This window comes from Mobula hypostoma, chromosome 19, assembly GCF_963921235.1.
Source record: "Mobula hypostoma chromosome 19, sMobHyp1.1, whole genome shotgun sequence".
Lineage (NCBI taxonomy): Eukaryota > Metazoa > Chordata > Chondrichthyes > Myliobatiformes > Myliobatidae > Mobula > Mobula hypostoma.
The window spans coordinates 19,633,115-19,645,228 of record NC_086115.1 but is presented as its reverse complement, the minus strand read 5'-3'; the positions used below and the strand labels follow the sequence as shown (position 1 = coordinate 19,645,228).

The 12,114-nt window shown below is 41.7% G+C and overlaps 2 protein-coding genes across 7 annotated transcripts in view; one reads left to right on the top strand and one right to left on the bottom strand.

Moving 5' to 3' along the window:
* Positions 1 to 206: 206 nt before the first annotated feature.
* On the bottom strand, positions 207 to 12,102 carry hnrnph3 (heterogeneous nuclear ribonucleoprotein H3 (2H9)). 6 transcript variants are annotated; one of them, XM_063071487.1, is made up of 13 exons: positions 11,903 to 12,102; positions 10,714 to 10,746; positions 10,530 to 10,631; positions 10,295 to 10,450; positions 8,549 to 8,692; positions 7,798 to 7,936; positions 6,644 to 6,825; positions 5,657 to 5,743; positions 4,452 to 4,567; positions 4,233 to 4,368; positions 3,498 to 3,584; positions 3,321 to 3,431; positions 207 to 589 (listed from the first exon to the last, which is right to left on the bottom strand). In XM_063071487.1, the coding sequence occupies exons 1-13, from the start codon at positions 12,012 to 12,014 to the stop codon at positions 423 to 425; spliced, it is 1,572 nt and encodes a 523-aa protein (XP_062927557.1). In that variant the 5' UTR covers positions 12,015 to 12,102; the 3' UTR covers positions 207 to 422. The 6 variants fall into 6 exon arrangements, with proteins under 6 accessions (XP_062927557.1, XP_062927559.1, XP_062927558.1 ...); XM_063071489.1 differs by having other exon boundaries at positions 207 to 587; positions 3,324 to 3,431; XM_063071488.1 differs by having other exon boundaries at positions 3,321 to 3,416.
* LOC134358885 (uncharacterized) overlaps positions 10,753 to 12,114 on the top strand; it is a 37,350-nt gene continuing 35,988 nt past the window's right edge. The window contains exon 1 of the mRNA XM_063071494.1: positions 10,753 to 11,776. Within this exon, the coding sequence (XP_062927564.1) occupies positions 11,151 to 11,776 (626 nt within the window). The 5' untranslated portion in view covers positions 10,753 to 11,150. The remainder of the gene's footprint in view (positions 11,777 to 12,114) is intronic.

The window sequence follows — 12,114 nt, the reverse complement described above, 5'->3', positions numbered from 1 at the left end:
CACCATCACCCAGCAATTTCTTCATCCAAACTGTTGCCTAGGTGTTGGGCAAAATGACCTGATTCCATGCAGCATGATTTTATGATTCCAGAAACCCACTGGGCCATTGAAAGGAACTAGATTCAGTTCCAATTTACTAACATCTATTTAGATCATGTGTCGTGCAATGATACAAGTGGCAAATCATATGAATTAACCTTTTCAAAATAGATTTTAAAATCTTTATTAGACTGAGTATTTAATGGGATTTTTAAATCAGAAAATTAAAATGAAAAAAAATAAAGCAAAAATGAAACCTTAAGATTTGAATTAACATTATCACCAACACAAACTATTGTGTCCAGACCCCATTTTAGAAACAGAGCAGAAACATCACTGACTCAATCCTGCACAATATGAAAACAAAATATCCTCAAAAATGATTAGAAGCGGCCAGTTTCACCCTGGAGCCGCGCATAGTTCCTAATACATTCGCCAGCCTCCACTTCCGCCCAGTCCCCCCATTCCTCCCATGTTACCCCCCATTCCCATGCCTCCAGAGCCGCCGTAGTAGCCCCCTGCACCATTGTTGCCTCCGCTGTGTCGACCTAAAATAAAGAATTCAATCGTAAAGCCTTCAAATCAAAATTTAATCAGGTAGCCTCAAGCATCAGAAAGATCAATTATATGAAACAAATTCAAACGGCAGGTGAAGGGCAAACATGTGGTTTATCTTTAGATAAAGTGATCATAATCCCTTTAATTCAAAACATTATGGACAAAGATAGGACTGATCCATGGGTTGAGATTCTAAATTGAAAGCCAATTTTGAATGCAGAACAAATCTGGCAGGTGTGGATTGGGATACAGTCTTCTGACAATGGGATACAGTCTTCTGACAAAGGGATACTTTATAAGTGGAAGGGCCTCAGAAGTGAAATTTTGAGAGTAGTTTTTATGTTCCTGTTAGAATAAATGTGCAAGGCTAACAGCTTGAAGGATATTGCGGCACTGGAGGAGTACAAGAAATCAAGTGAGGCCATGGACCATTTCCAGATTACCGAAAAGATAAATCGTGGATAAGTCCCAAGTGCCTGGCAATTTGTCCTCTCAAGACTTAGTGGGAAGTGGGCTACAGATTAGGTGCCGGAGAATTGATTTTGTTCCATCGTTCAATAAATGCTCAAAGCATAAGACATGAAATTATAGGCCCGTGGGTATTCCAAAGGACCCTCCAGGAGGACCACAACCTTATAGCTTGGAGGCTTGCGTTCCTCGATGACCTGGAGAACTATGTTGGCTGGAGTTTTGGCTCTTGGTACAGTCACACATGCTAAACAGGTCAACGGGTAGCCAGACTAAGGGTGATCCATCAGACCTCCATGTTCAGGGGTTCAGCTCAGGGCTAACAACTCCTACTGGTAAAACAAAATTGTTACAGGAACAATGAAGAATCCTTCTACACCTGAGTGTGGCAGTATTCCAGAGTCTCCACCCAGGACTGTAGTGAAAACAGAAGAAGCTACTGACACAATGAAGGAAACAATTTAACACCACAAGTGATGAAAGTCCTTTCACTGCTGCCCTAAGTGACAGTATAGATACTTGGATAGACAGGGCCTGATTAGGGATAGTGAGCATGGCTTTGTGTGTGAGAATGTCTAATCAATCAGTGTCTTTCCAAGGAGGTTACTAGGAAAACTGATGAAGGAAAAACAGTGAACATCATCTACCAGACCCAAGTCCTGCATGGGAGACTCGTCAATAACGTCGTCACTTGGCATTCAGGATTGTAATCAATTGGATTCAACATCAACTTAGCAGGATTAACCAGAAAGGTAATAGATGGTTGCTTCTTACCAGTGACAGGTGGTGTGCCACAGGGATCAGTGCTGGGTCAGTTGCAGTTTATATAATATATAGTATATCAATGATTTGGAGAATAGTATGGTAAACTGGATCAGCAAATTTGCAGATGACACAAAAACTAGGGTCCTAGTGAACAGCAAGGAAAGCTATCAAAACTTGCAGGATCTAAACCAGCTGAAAAGTGGACTGAAAAAATGCAGATAGAATTTAATTCAGACAAGAGTGAAAGTATTGCACTTTGGATAAGTCTTACACTAAGAACAGTAAGGCACAGGAGCACAGTAGAACAAAGGGATCTGGGAATACAGATCATTAACTCATTAAAAGTGGCATCACAGGTAGATTGGGCTGTAAAGAAACCTTTTGGCATGCTGGTCTTCATAAACAGAGTATTAAGTGCAGCTCTGGTCACCTACCCTCAGTAAAGATATCAATAACATTGAAAGAGTATAGAGAACATTTATAAGGACGTTGCCAGCTCTCAAGGACCTGACTTAGAAGGAAAGGAGGAAAGGTTAGGACATGTAAAATTTCTCTTCATTGTCCTATGCTCCAGGGAATAGAGGTATACAAACTGATGGATACAGAGCCTGTGCCTGTGCTGTAGTCGTCTATGATTCTTATAATGAAACTTATAAACACTAAATTCCGGGATTTCAGGGGCAACAAGCCCCCGGAAACAACATGTGTATTTCTGCATCTCCACACGCTGAACAAGGTTAAGATGAAACTCTAAGAAAGTGAGTGTTCACATTTAGTGTAGTTACAGACAATAAAGGTAGTCAAAGTTCAGCAAGGTATGGGGTTGAGAAATTGACAGCTATAGTTCAGTCTGTGCTAGTTTGAGTTCAAAGGTAAGTTAGTGCCAGGACCATAAACAGTTCTAATGTACTTAAGGATCTTGGCGGCTTACTCCGTAGCTCAACAAAAGTGGCCGTGCAAGAATAGAATGGTAAGGAAGGCACATGGCAGGCTTGCAAGTGTAGGCATCAGGAACACAAATTGCAGCTGTATAAAATTTTGAAGAGTGTACAGAAGGGATCTATCAGGATGCTGCTTGGTCTGATGGGATACAAGGAATTTTGGATTGTTTTCTCTAAGCACTAGAGATCAGGCAGAAATTATGAAAGGATAGATGGCCAAAATCTATTTTTCCTGGGTAGAAATGTCAAGTACTAGACATTTAAGCTGAGGTAGAAAAATTGCAGGAGATTTTTTTAAATTAAAAAGCACCAAGTAGTAGGTGCATTTGTACCTAGTGAACACTTGCCAGGAATGGTAGTATAAGCAGATACAAGAGGCATTGAAGGGGCTTTTAGATAGACAGAGGAATGGAAGAATACAAATCAGATACATGCAGAACGGATTAATTTAATTCAACCTATGCAGAGACATGGACCAAAGAGCCTGCTTTTCATATGCTATAATATCTATGATCATCTATAATTGAAGCAAAAGAATGTAACTTTCCTTACCATAAGATCCCATGCCGCTCTGATTCCCATAACCAGCTCCGTAATTACCAGACATCCCGTGGTTCCCAGAGCCACCATAACCTCCCTGGTTTCCTACAAAATAGGAGTCTTTTAAATAAATATAAGAAAACATTCTCACTGCAGTTGAAAAGGCAGTTATAAAATACAACTCACCCATTCCATGGCCTCCATAGTTACCACCATAGCCACCAGAGCCTCCCCCGGCAGTAGAGTTCAAGAACAGTTCAATATAGCGATGCTCTGAAATAAATTCAACTGCATTAACTAAAAGGTTTTCAAAAACTACCCATGTAACTTTTGCAGCAGGCATTCCCTGGCAACATTTTGACACCTTCTGAAGCTTGGCATTTCCAGACATTGAAAATTTCCACAGAATTGCTTTGTTAAGATGGTATGGTGATAGACTATCAAGGAAATTTTACAAATATTACTAAAACAATTAAATCAAAATCCAGGAGACTGTCATCATAGAAAGCCAGTAACTATCTTAAGCTATCTAATAATAACAAATTCACTAAAAATGCCCCTGAAAGTAATCATCCTGGCCCTTCTACTAGTCAAAGGCCATACTTAAGAGTTTTAACCATCCTCTAAATAATCACTTCAATGAAACTACATCCAGTCTTGCTAGCAGAGTTTATCCGTTCTTGATAGGACACATTGGGCAGGCAATATCACAAGGAATCTATGCAAAGAAGCATTACCTACAGCCAGCCATATGACTATAGAGGAATTTCTCTATATATCCTACATCCCTATCAACAGTATTGGCCATGGCAGGATTCTTTTGCTAAAACAGACGACAAATTTGGTTCCAGCTCCACAGTCAGCAAACTAAGCAAATGAATGCAGACTCTGCAATATATACAGCTGACCCATATCACTTACGCATATGAGCTTTATCCTTAGACATGGCAGCCACAGCATCCTCATGCGTTGCAAATTCAACATCAGCTTCCCCTGTAGCTCGACCATCATTTCCGTACTCCAGGTGAATACGAAGAGGATTCAGAGGGGAAAAGAACTATAAAGAAACAATAGAACATAGAATGTTACTCTCCATTGATCAGTTTTGTTTTGTAAAATGTAGAAAGTTAAAGAACCTACATGAGCAACATCATCCTCCGTAGCCCTGAAGGGTAGACCTCGCATGTGCACAAAGTGTCCACTCAGGTAGCTCGAGCCAGCATCTCCAGCTCCTCCATATCCCTGGTTACCCATTCCTTTCAACAACAACAAAAACTGGTAAGTAATGTGGAAAAAAACTGCATCCCATTCTACTCCACATTTCATGCCAAACTTTATCCCATCATTCCATCCAAACTTATCACCAAGCTTCAAGACCTCAGCATCTGTACTTTCCTCTTGACCTCCATGAAGTTTGGTAACATCTCACTGATGCAGGTGCACCTTAAGGCTGTGTGCCAAGCACCCCCCCCCCACACTACACTCGAGGCACAAATAAGCAGCGCACCAATGCAATATACAAGCTGTGCCAATGACATCACTACTATTGGGACAAATCACGGGTGAAAACGGGTCAGCGTACAGAAGCTTGATAGGGATCTAGTCGAGTTGTGCCACAACCACCTCTCGCTCAAAAAGTAAAAACTAAGCATTGAGCTCATGTAGCAAAAGGAAGGTGATCACACACCAGTCTATAGTGGAGAGGGTCAGCAGCTCTACACTCTCGAGCAGGGGCTCCCAACCTTTTCTATGCCATGGAACAATACTAGTAAGCAAGGTGGGAATATAATTAGGCGACCTGCCCAAGGTGGTACACTAGCACCTTTACTGTTTTGGAAGGTTAAGAAGATTCCTACATAGTAAAAGCATTCTGACTGGTTACATCATAGTCTAGTATGACAATTCAAATGTGCTGGAATACAAGATCGGTAGACACTACACGAGGCACTACCATAAAGAGGCAACAAATATTCAAAGATCCCCACCTCCACCCATGCCATCTTATCTCTGGGCAGTAGATACAAAAGTTAAAGAGCCACACCACACAGTTCAAGAACAGCTACTTCCCTACAATCATTCAGTCTTGAAGCAACCTGCACAACCCTAATCACTACCTCACTATAGCAATACTATGACCACTTTGCACTGCTATAGGTGATGTCTTTTGTTTTTATTATGTTCTTTCTGTTCTTGTAAATGTTGTGTATTTGGTGCAATAGGCAATTAAGTTTCTTGTTGCACCTGTGCATACATGTATCTGTGCATATGGAAATAAATTCCACATTGACTCTCTTCCCAATTACTCTCTCTAACTAAACAAAAATCATTTTAAACATCAAACTTACCTCTGTTGCCTCTCATTGGCCCATCATATTCATCGCCACCATAACCATAGTTGTCATATCCGTTGTAATCATCGTACCCACCATATCCTAAAGCATAAATGCAGATGAAATTGAAGTAAGGAACAAGATCCTAAAATACACTTGTACATGCATTGAAATCATTTAGAGAACAAAACCAGGACTGCTGATCAAAGGAAATATGTTAATTTAAAAAATTACCTCACAAAGCTCATCTACTCACAACAGCAAAGCAGACACACAACCTGGTTCTCTTATCCCCTTCTGCAACATGTTCCATCTTTCCTTATGAGATTCCAACATCTGCCTTTACCCTTCCTTCCCTCCACCTGCACCATGCCCCCCCCAACTTCCTCATGCCCTATAGACACACTTGTCCCTATATTCAACTCTAGCACTAACACTAGTCCCAAGAGAGGATTCTCCACCTCCATCTCACACTATCACACATCTCCTTTTCATCTCTTTAGGCTGCCGCTCCCCTCTACATATTCAGTCCTAAAACAGGATCTCAATCTGAAACGTCAACAATATGCTGCTGGATCAGCCAAGTTCCTCCAGTAGTTTGTTCATACAACAACGTTATTAATTGTTCAAAGGTGTGACATTCTAATTAAAAAGCTTGTATTCTGACAGCAAGGACAATTTCATTAATGAATCTTACCACATGTTCTAACTCTTGGTCACATCTCTTTAGACCTTTGAAAACCTGTGGATATTTTCAGGTTTGCACAATTTGATAGATTTGTTAACAATGAACAAATGACTGGTTTCTTCATTTCTGTGCCTGTTCACCTATTTACAGCCTAGACACACACAAATGATAGGTATGGCAGTAGCTTCCAGCCACCTTGTAAAATCACAAGAACCTTGTTCAGCATGTGGAGCTGCACAGGCACAAATAATGCTTTTAATCACTATGCAGTTATCTACCATAAGTGAAAAACATTTCAGTAAAGCAATACTCACCACCACCATAGCCTCCACCTCTGCGCATTCGATCGTAAACACCTCCTCGCTGGGGACCACCAAGGTAACCACCTCGTCCCATTGGCCGGTCATATGGGCCTGGTCTCTGTCCCATCAGCCTCTTTGGTGGATCATAGTATGCCCTGACCTCACTTCTGCTGCTTTTAAATATCTCAATATACCTAAATCACAATGAGCAGAGATTAACATTCAGGGAAAATACTGTAATGATAGAATTATGCTGGACAATTAATGCTTAAAACATTTGTATCTCAAGTTTACTTTTAGAAAAACGTAAACTATTAACAGAATTAATTCTAGAGTATTCCAATGTTACACGTTTAACTCCTAAACATTTTAATTTAACATTTTGTTAATGGAGCAAGCATATTGTCAATAAATTACAAGATTCAAATACTACATTGCAAATAATCTGAAAACTTGTTCAGTAAGTAATTCTCAAGCCAAAACAATGCATTCTATACATGAAAATATGGTTTAATTACAACAGTTGTAATAATTGTATTTACAATACTGTTCATCTCAGGTATTCACTGATCTGCAGCTTGGAGGGAAAATAAAGAGGACGCTAGCAGCCCCAAAGGGGACTTGGCAGTTCTGGCAAATTAGACCATTGATAAAGGGTGCTGACAGAGCAGAAATTAAATTGAAGGGAGAAGTGTTGAACATGGAAAACAACAACATGAGTGAGCAAACATGCTGTGAGTAATGACAAGATAAAAGTGAAATTCTACTGATATCAACTCAAAGACTTGTAACAACCCCAAATAAAAATGGGGTAATACAGCACTCCATTTTTGACTCTTACTGGGATAATACAAGATCACAACAAGCCACCTAAAATATAGGGCAGCCATGAGACCTTGCCATAACATTTGCAAACCATTACGCTGCATTTTTTATCCATTCAATCCAAACAGGACGATTATGTTTTTTAAAGCAATAATTCAGTGAAGCTACACTTGTAGCTCTTTCTTGGGATTTTAGCATTTATAAAATATTTTTTATATTTATATTATTCTTAACTGACTGCAAGATCAGTGTGTAGTCCCAGCTTCAATGCGTCATATACCAGCACCTAGTGATTAAACTCAACTTTAAGATGAATAACCAACCCGTCCGTCCATCCCCACCTGTGCCCTATTCTTTCCTTGTGTTTCCCCAGTGCTTTTTCTGCTATCTCCTTTGAAGCAAACTGCACGAAGGCCTCCCCTGTGCTTCTCCCCTGGTAGTCCATCGGCAAAGTTATCCCATTTGGCACGATTTCCAACCCTTTAACCCAAGGACAAAATAACCCCATCAGGGGAACAATATTAAATGATGCACATTTCCCAACATTATCTACAAATATATAAAAGATTAAAACCCAGTTACTAACATACAAATATGTAAAATACTAATAAGACTTAAAATTAAAGTAAACCCAACTTCTACAATTATTAAAGTGTTCAGCTTCAAATTAATTAAACAGACTACATGTCAACTACATAACTCATTTCAATTACAACTCTTAATAAGAACTGCTGTGAAGATATAGCTGCAATCTATTATGTTGAATCCAACTACGGACAAATCAAAGCTTACATTCAGTTGAGATACTGAAATTACATTTAGGTACAGGATGTCTCAAGCAAAGATATACAAATCCTTATATGATTCAAACTCAACATTTTTTAACCTTACAACTAAACTATTCAGTTGTTATTGTTGCCAAAGTTTTAAATTTAAACTAATAAGCACACAATTGAAGCCAACAGATAAATAATTCAGATTAATTCTTAAAATTTGATACCAACAGTTACCCATTACAAGTCACACAAATCTAATGACAAGTCAAAATACTAATACCCATTTCCTGTTAAGACCTAAGTAGGTGAAAAATACCTGTGAAAAACTGAACAATTTCCTCCTTGCTGCAGCCAAATGGAAGTCCTCGGAGCCGCACTGTGCCATCATTGGATGTATCAGAATGATTGGTACCACTATGCTTCATAACCCAGTCCATCTCACTGCCATTAGATTTGAAAACTAAGTTGGAAAATAAGATATGCTGTTATTTGTATAGGAGTCACTCAAAAATGCTGCCTCAATTATCTCCACAAGAAAAGACAGCTACTATTCAATTATGCTATCAGGCATTAACATCCATTAATAGTAATTGGGCACAGGCGTGAACTAGTCAAATCAATCAGAAACCATCAGGGAAATTTCAAAGGATGATTTGTTTAAAAGAAGCTAGTCTACTACTATTTTGACTAAATATCTAACAGATATCATTTGCAGAAAGCAATATGCATACCTGGCCCAGTCCACATACAACTTGGCACCCAAAACTATTAACTACCCACTGAAATGCTACTCAGCTGCACCAAAAGAGGTCAGCAAAGAATAAAAGCACACTTACCACCACCAAAATAGTATTCAGATTTGAAAATGACAGAGGCAAGACAGTTGTGAGATTATCTAAACCAGGAAGAGTATACTACAGACTCGTTGAGCCACACTAAATCAGACGCTAGGTTCTTCCATGATAATCATTAGCAGCACCACCATCCCACCACCTTTTAAGTTCTTAACATAACTTTAAGATCGTCCAAAAGATGATCGAACACACACCAAATGAAAAGGATAAAGGACCAGCAACTCCTAAGTGAAGACCTACCCAATATAAAATTATTGCCCCATTCACAACCATCAACAAGATGTTGGATGATGCTGTGAACAGCACCAAGCAAAGGTTTGGAATATGACCATGTACCAAATTATAGCAAATCACAAAATAATTCAGAAACAGAAAGGAGCTTTTACATAGAACATTACCACAAAGCAACATTACAACTTTAATACACAAAAGCATTCACTCAAGTGCCTAACTTTAATAATCCCTTCTGCCTATACAAAGTCCATATTCTTCCATTCTCTGATCATTCAAGTCACTATTCAAAAATGCAGTGATTTCCGTCACTAAAACTTGGTGAGAAATAAGCAGTAAGCCAATTCAGAACTGTTTTGCTCACTGTCGTTCATAGCATTCAGGCTTGGAGATGATAGAAACCCCCAGAAATGAAAATGAAAAAATTTCACTATTTCAACCAGTTAGAAACTATGAAGATTCTGAAGGTATCAGCAACCATCTTTAATGAAAATAAAATATTGGAGGAATGTATAATTGCACTGGGTGTAAGTGCTGATTTTGTACATTTCCAGTCAACAGATCACAGCAGCATACAATGGTTGAATTCATTCATAATTATTGGTGGTTAATGTCCTAATTTCTTCTGCATTTTGTTTAAATACATAACTTGTTACACAGCTAACTAGTAGTTTTTCTTTTTATACATTCGTAATTATGTCCATGAAACCTATTCAAACAGCCACTTAATTGGGTCAAAATGTACTGGTCCCAGCATATCCCAATTAACTGGACTCCACAGTAATACAGATTCCTCTGCAACTCAAGCATCAACTTCTTTCCCCTTTCTACTGAAACAAAGGCTCTATCAACCTCATCCTTTAATGGACAACACAGAAATTTGCTCAGTATAATCGCTGATATTGAAGCTGAACCAAATCTTGGTGGGATATTTCAAAGTCTCCCTTTAATCTACACAATGCAGTATTGTTACTGACCTTCAATGTATCTGTGGCCCATGTACTTTCTGTCTTTAGCTAAGGCTTTTTTAAAGTCTTCAGCAGTAGCCAGATGCACATAGGCTTCACCACTTGGACGACCATCTTTAGAGACAGTGAACTGCACACCTCGCAATCCATTACGAATATCACACTCTAAATAAAAAGAAAATGGTAAAATTATGCATGGCCTGTTACTAAATATGTAACTAGTATTGATCACACACAGTAATACCTGAAAAGAAACGGGCTACTTCCTCTGGTGTACATGACCAAGGCAAACCACGTACTCGCACAACAAAGTCTTCTTCCTTTTCCGGAACTTCTGGCTCTTTCTCTGAAATCATTGTGAAACAATGAACAACTGCATTGTTGAGTAGCTAAAAGCTGTACAATTCATAAACTGATTCAGTGCTTACCTTCAACTGTTTGTTCCAAGTTAGAAAAGATTTCTGCGAAACAATCACATGTTTGATATATTAATGGAACGAAGAATGGATGTTTTTCTCTTCAGAGAAAATCCTCAAGCGCATTCAGAAAACAAGAATAATTCTGCATCCACATTGTGAACAACAAAGGCAACCACACTAATTGCTCCAAATACTGAACCTTCCAACCCAAATGAAATTCGGCGGCGTAGACCTAGAGACCCTGCACCAAGGCCAACTTGGTCAGTTTGGGGAAAGCACATGCCATGCCACTCGCCGGTGGCGCTGCGGCGCCGAAACTAGGACCGCTCGGAGTCCGAAAAAGGGGGAGGGGGGGGGGTTGTTGCGGAGCCAGGCCGCCGGTGGTTTAACACAGCCGTTGTGCGCCAACAGGCCTGGGCCGCTCACAAGTAAGTGGGCCCGCCGTGATGCGGGAGGTCCGTGGGCTGCTCTCGGGGAGAGAGGCCGCTATTTACTGGACGCCAGGGCCACTCACTTGTGGAGAGAGGCCGCCGTTTCCTGGAGGCCCGGGACATTCACTTGTGGAGAGAGGCCGCCGTTTCCTGGACGCCAGGGCCACTCACTCGGGGAGAGACGCCGCCGTTTCCTGGAGGCCCGGGCCACTCACTCGGGGAGAGAGGCCGCCGTTTCCTGGAGGCCCGGGCCACTCACTCGGGGAGAGAGGCCGCCGTTTCCTGGAGGCCCGGGCCACTCACTCGGGGAGAGAGGCCGCCATTTCCTGGATGCCCGGGCCACTCACTCGCGGAGAGAGGCCGCCGTTTCCTGGAGGCCCGGGCCACTCGGGGAGAGAGAAAGGACGCAGTTCCCGGAGGCCCGGGCCGCTACTACGCCATAAACACGAGCTGCGGCCGTATGTCCACAGCCTGCATTTTTTCTTCGGAGGAAGGGACAGCGGGAACGAGTCTCCGAACCGCTGCCCGTGGAGGTCCAGAGCCCAGGAGGCACACTGGGTCCCACATGCGACGCCTCCGCCATTATTACCAGGAAGTCATCGCGAACACAACTTAAGAGACCAAAGTACCCGCCAGGCCAGGTAAGGCCTGGAGACGGCCCACGGGGAGCGCAGGGCCGGCTCCGTCGGACCCGGGTCGCGCAGCCAAAAGCGGGCCATCACCCGCTACCCTCCCCCCACACCACCATCACAACCACAACCACCCACCGCGCTCCATGCAGCCATCCAGGTCAGTGTGGGGCGCAGTAAGTCGGCTCAGGGGCTCCGTGGGGCAGAGCATGGAACCATCGGGTGACTGATTGCCTTCTTCCTGCGCCATCGTTGCCGCTCCTCCGGTCACCGCCGCACACAAAGGAGACCGCGCAGCCGACTCGCCACAAAATGGCGCCTGCTCCAGCCCACTGCGCGCTCCTGCTCTC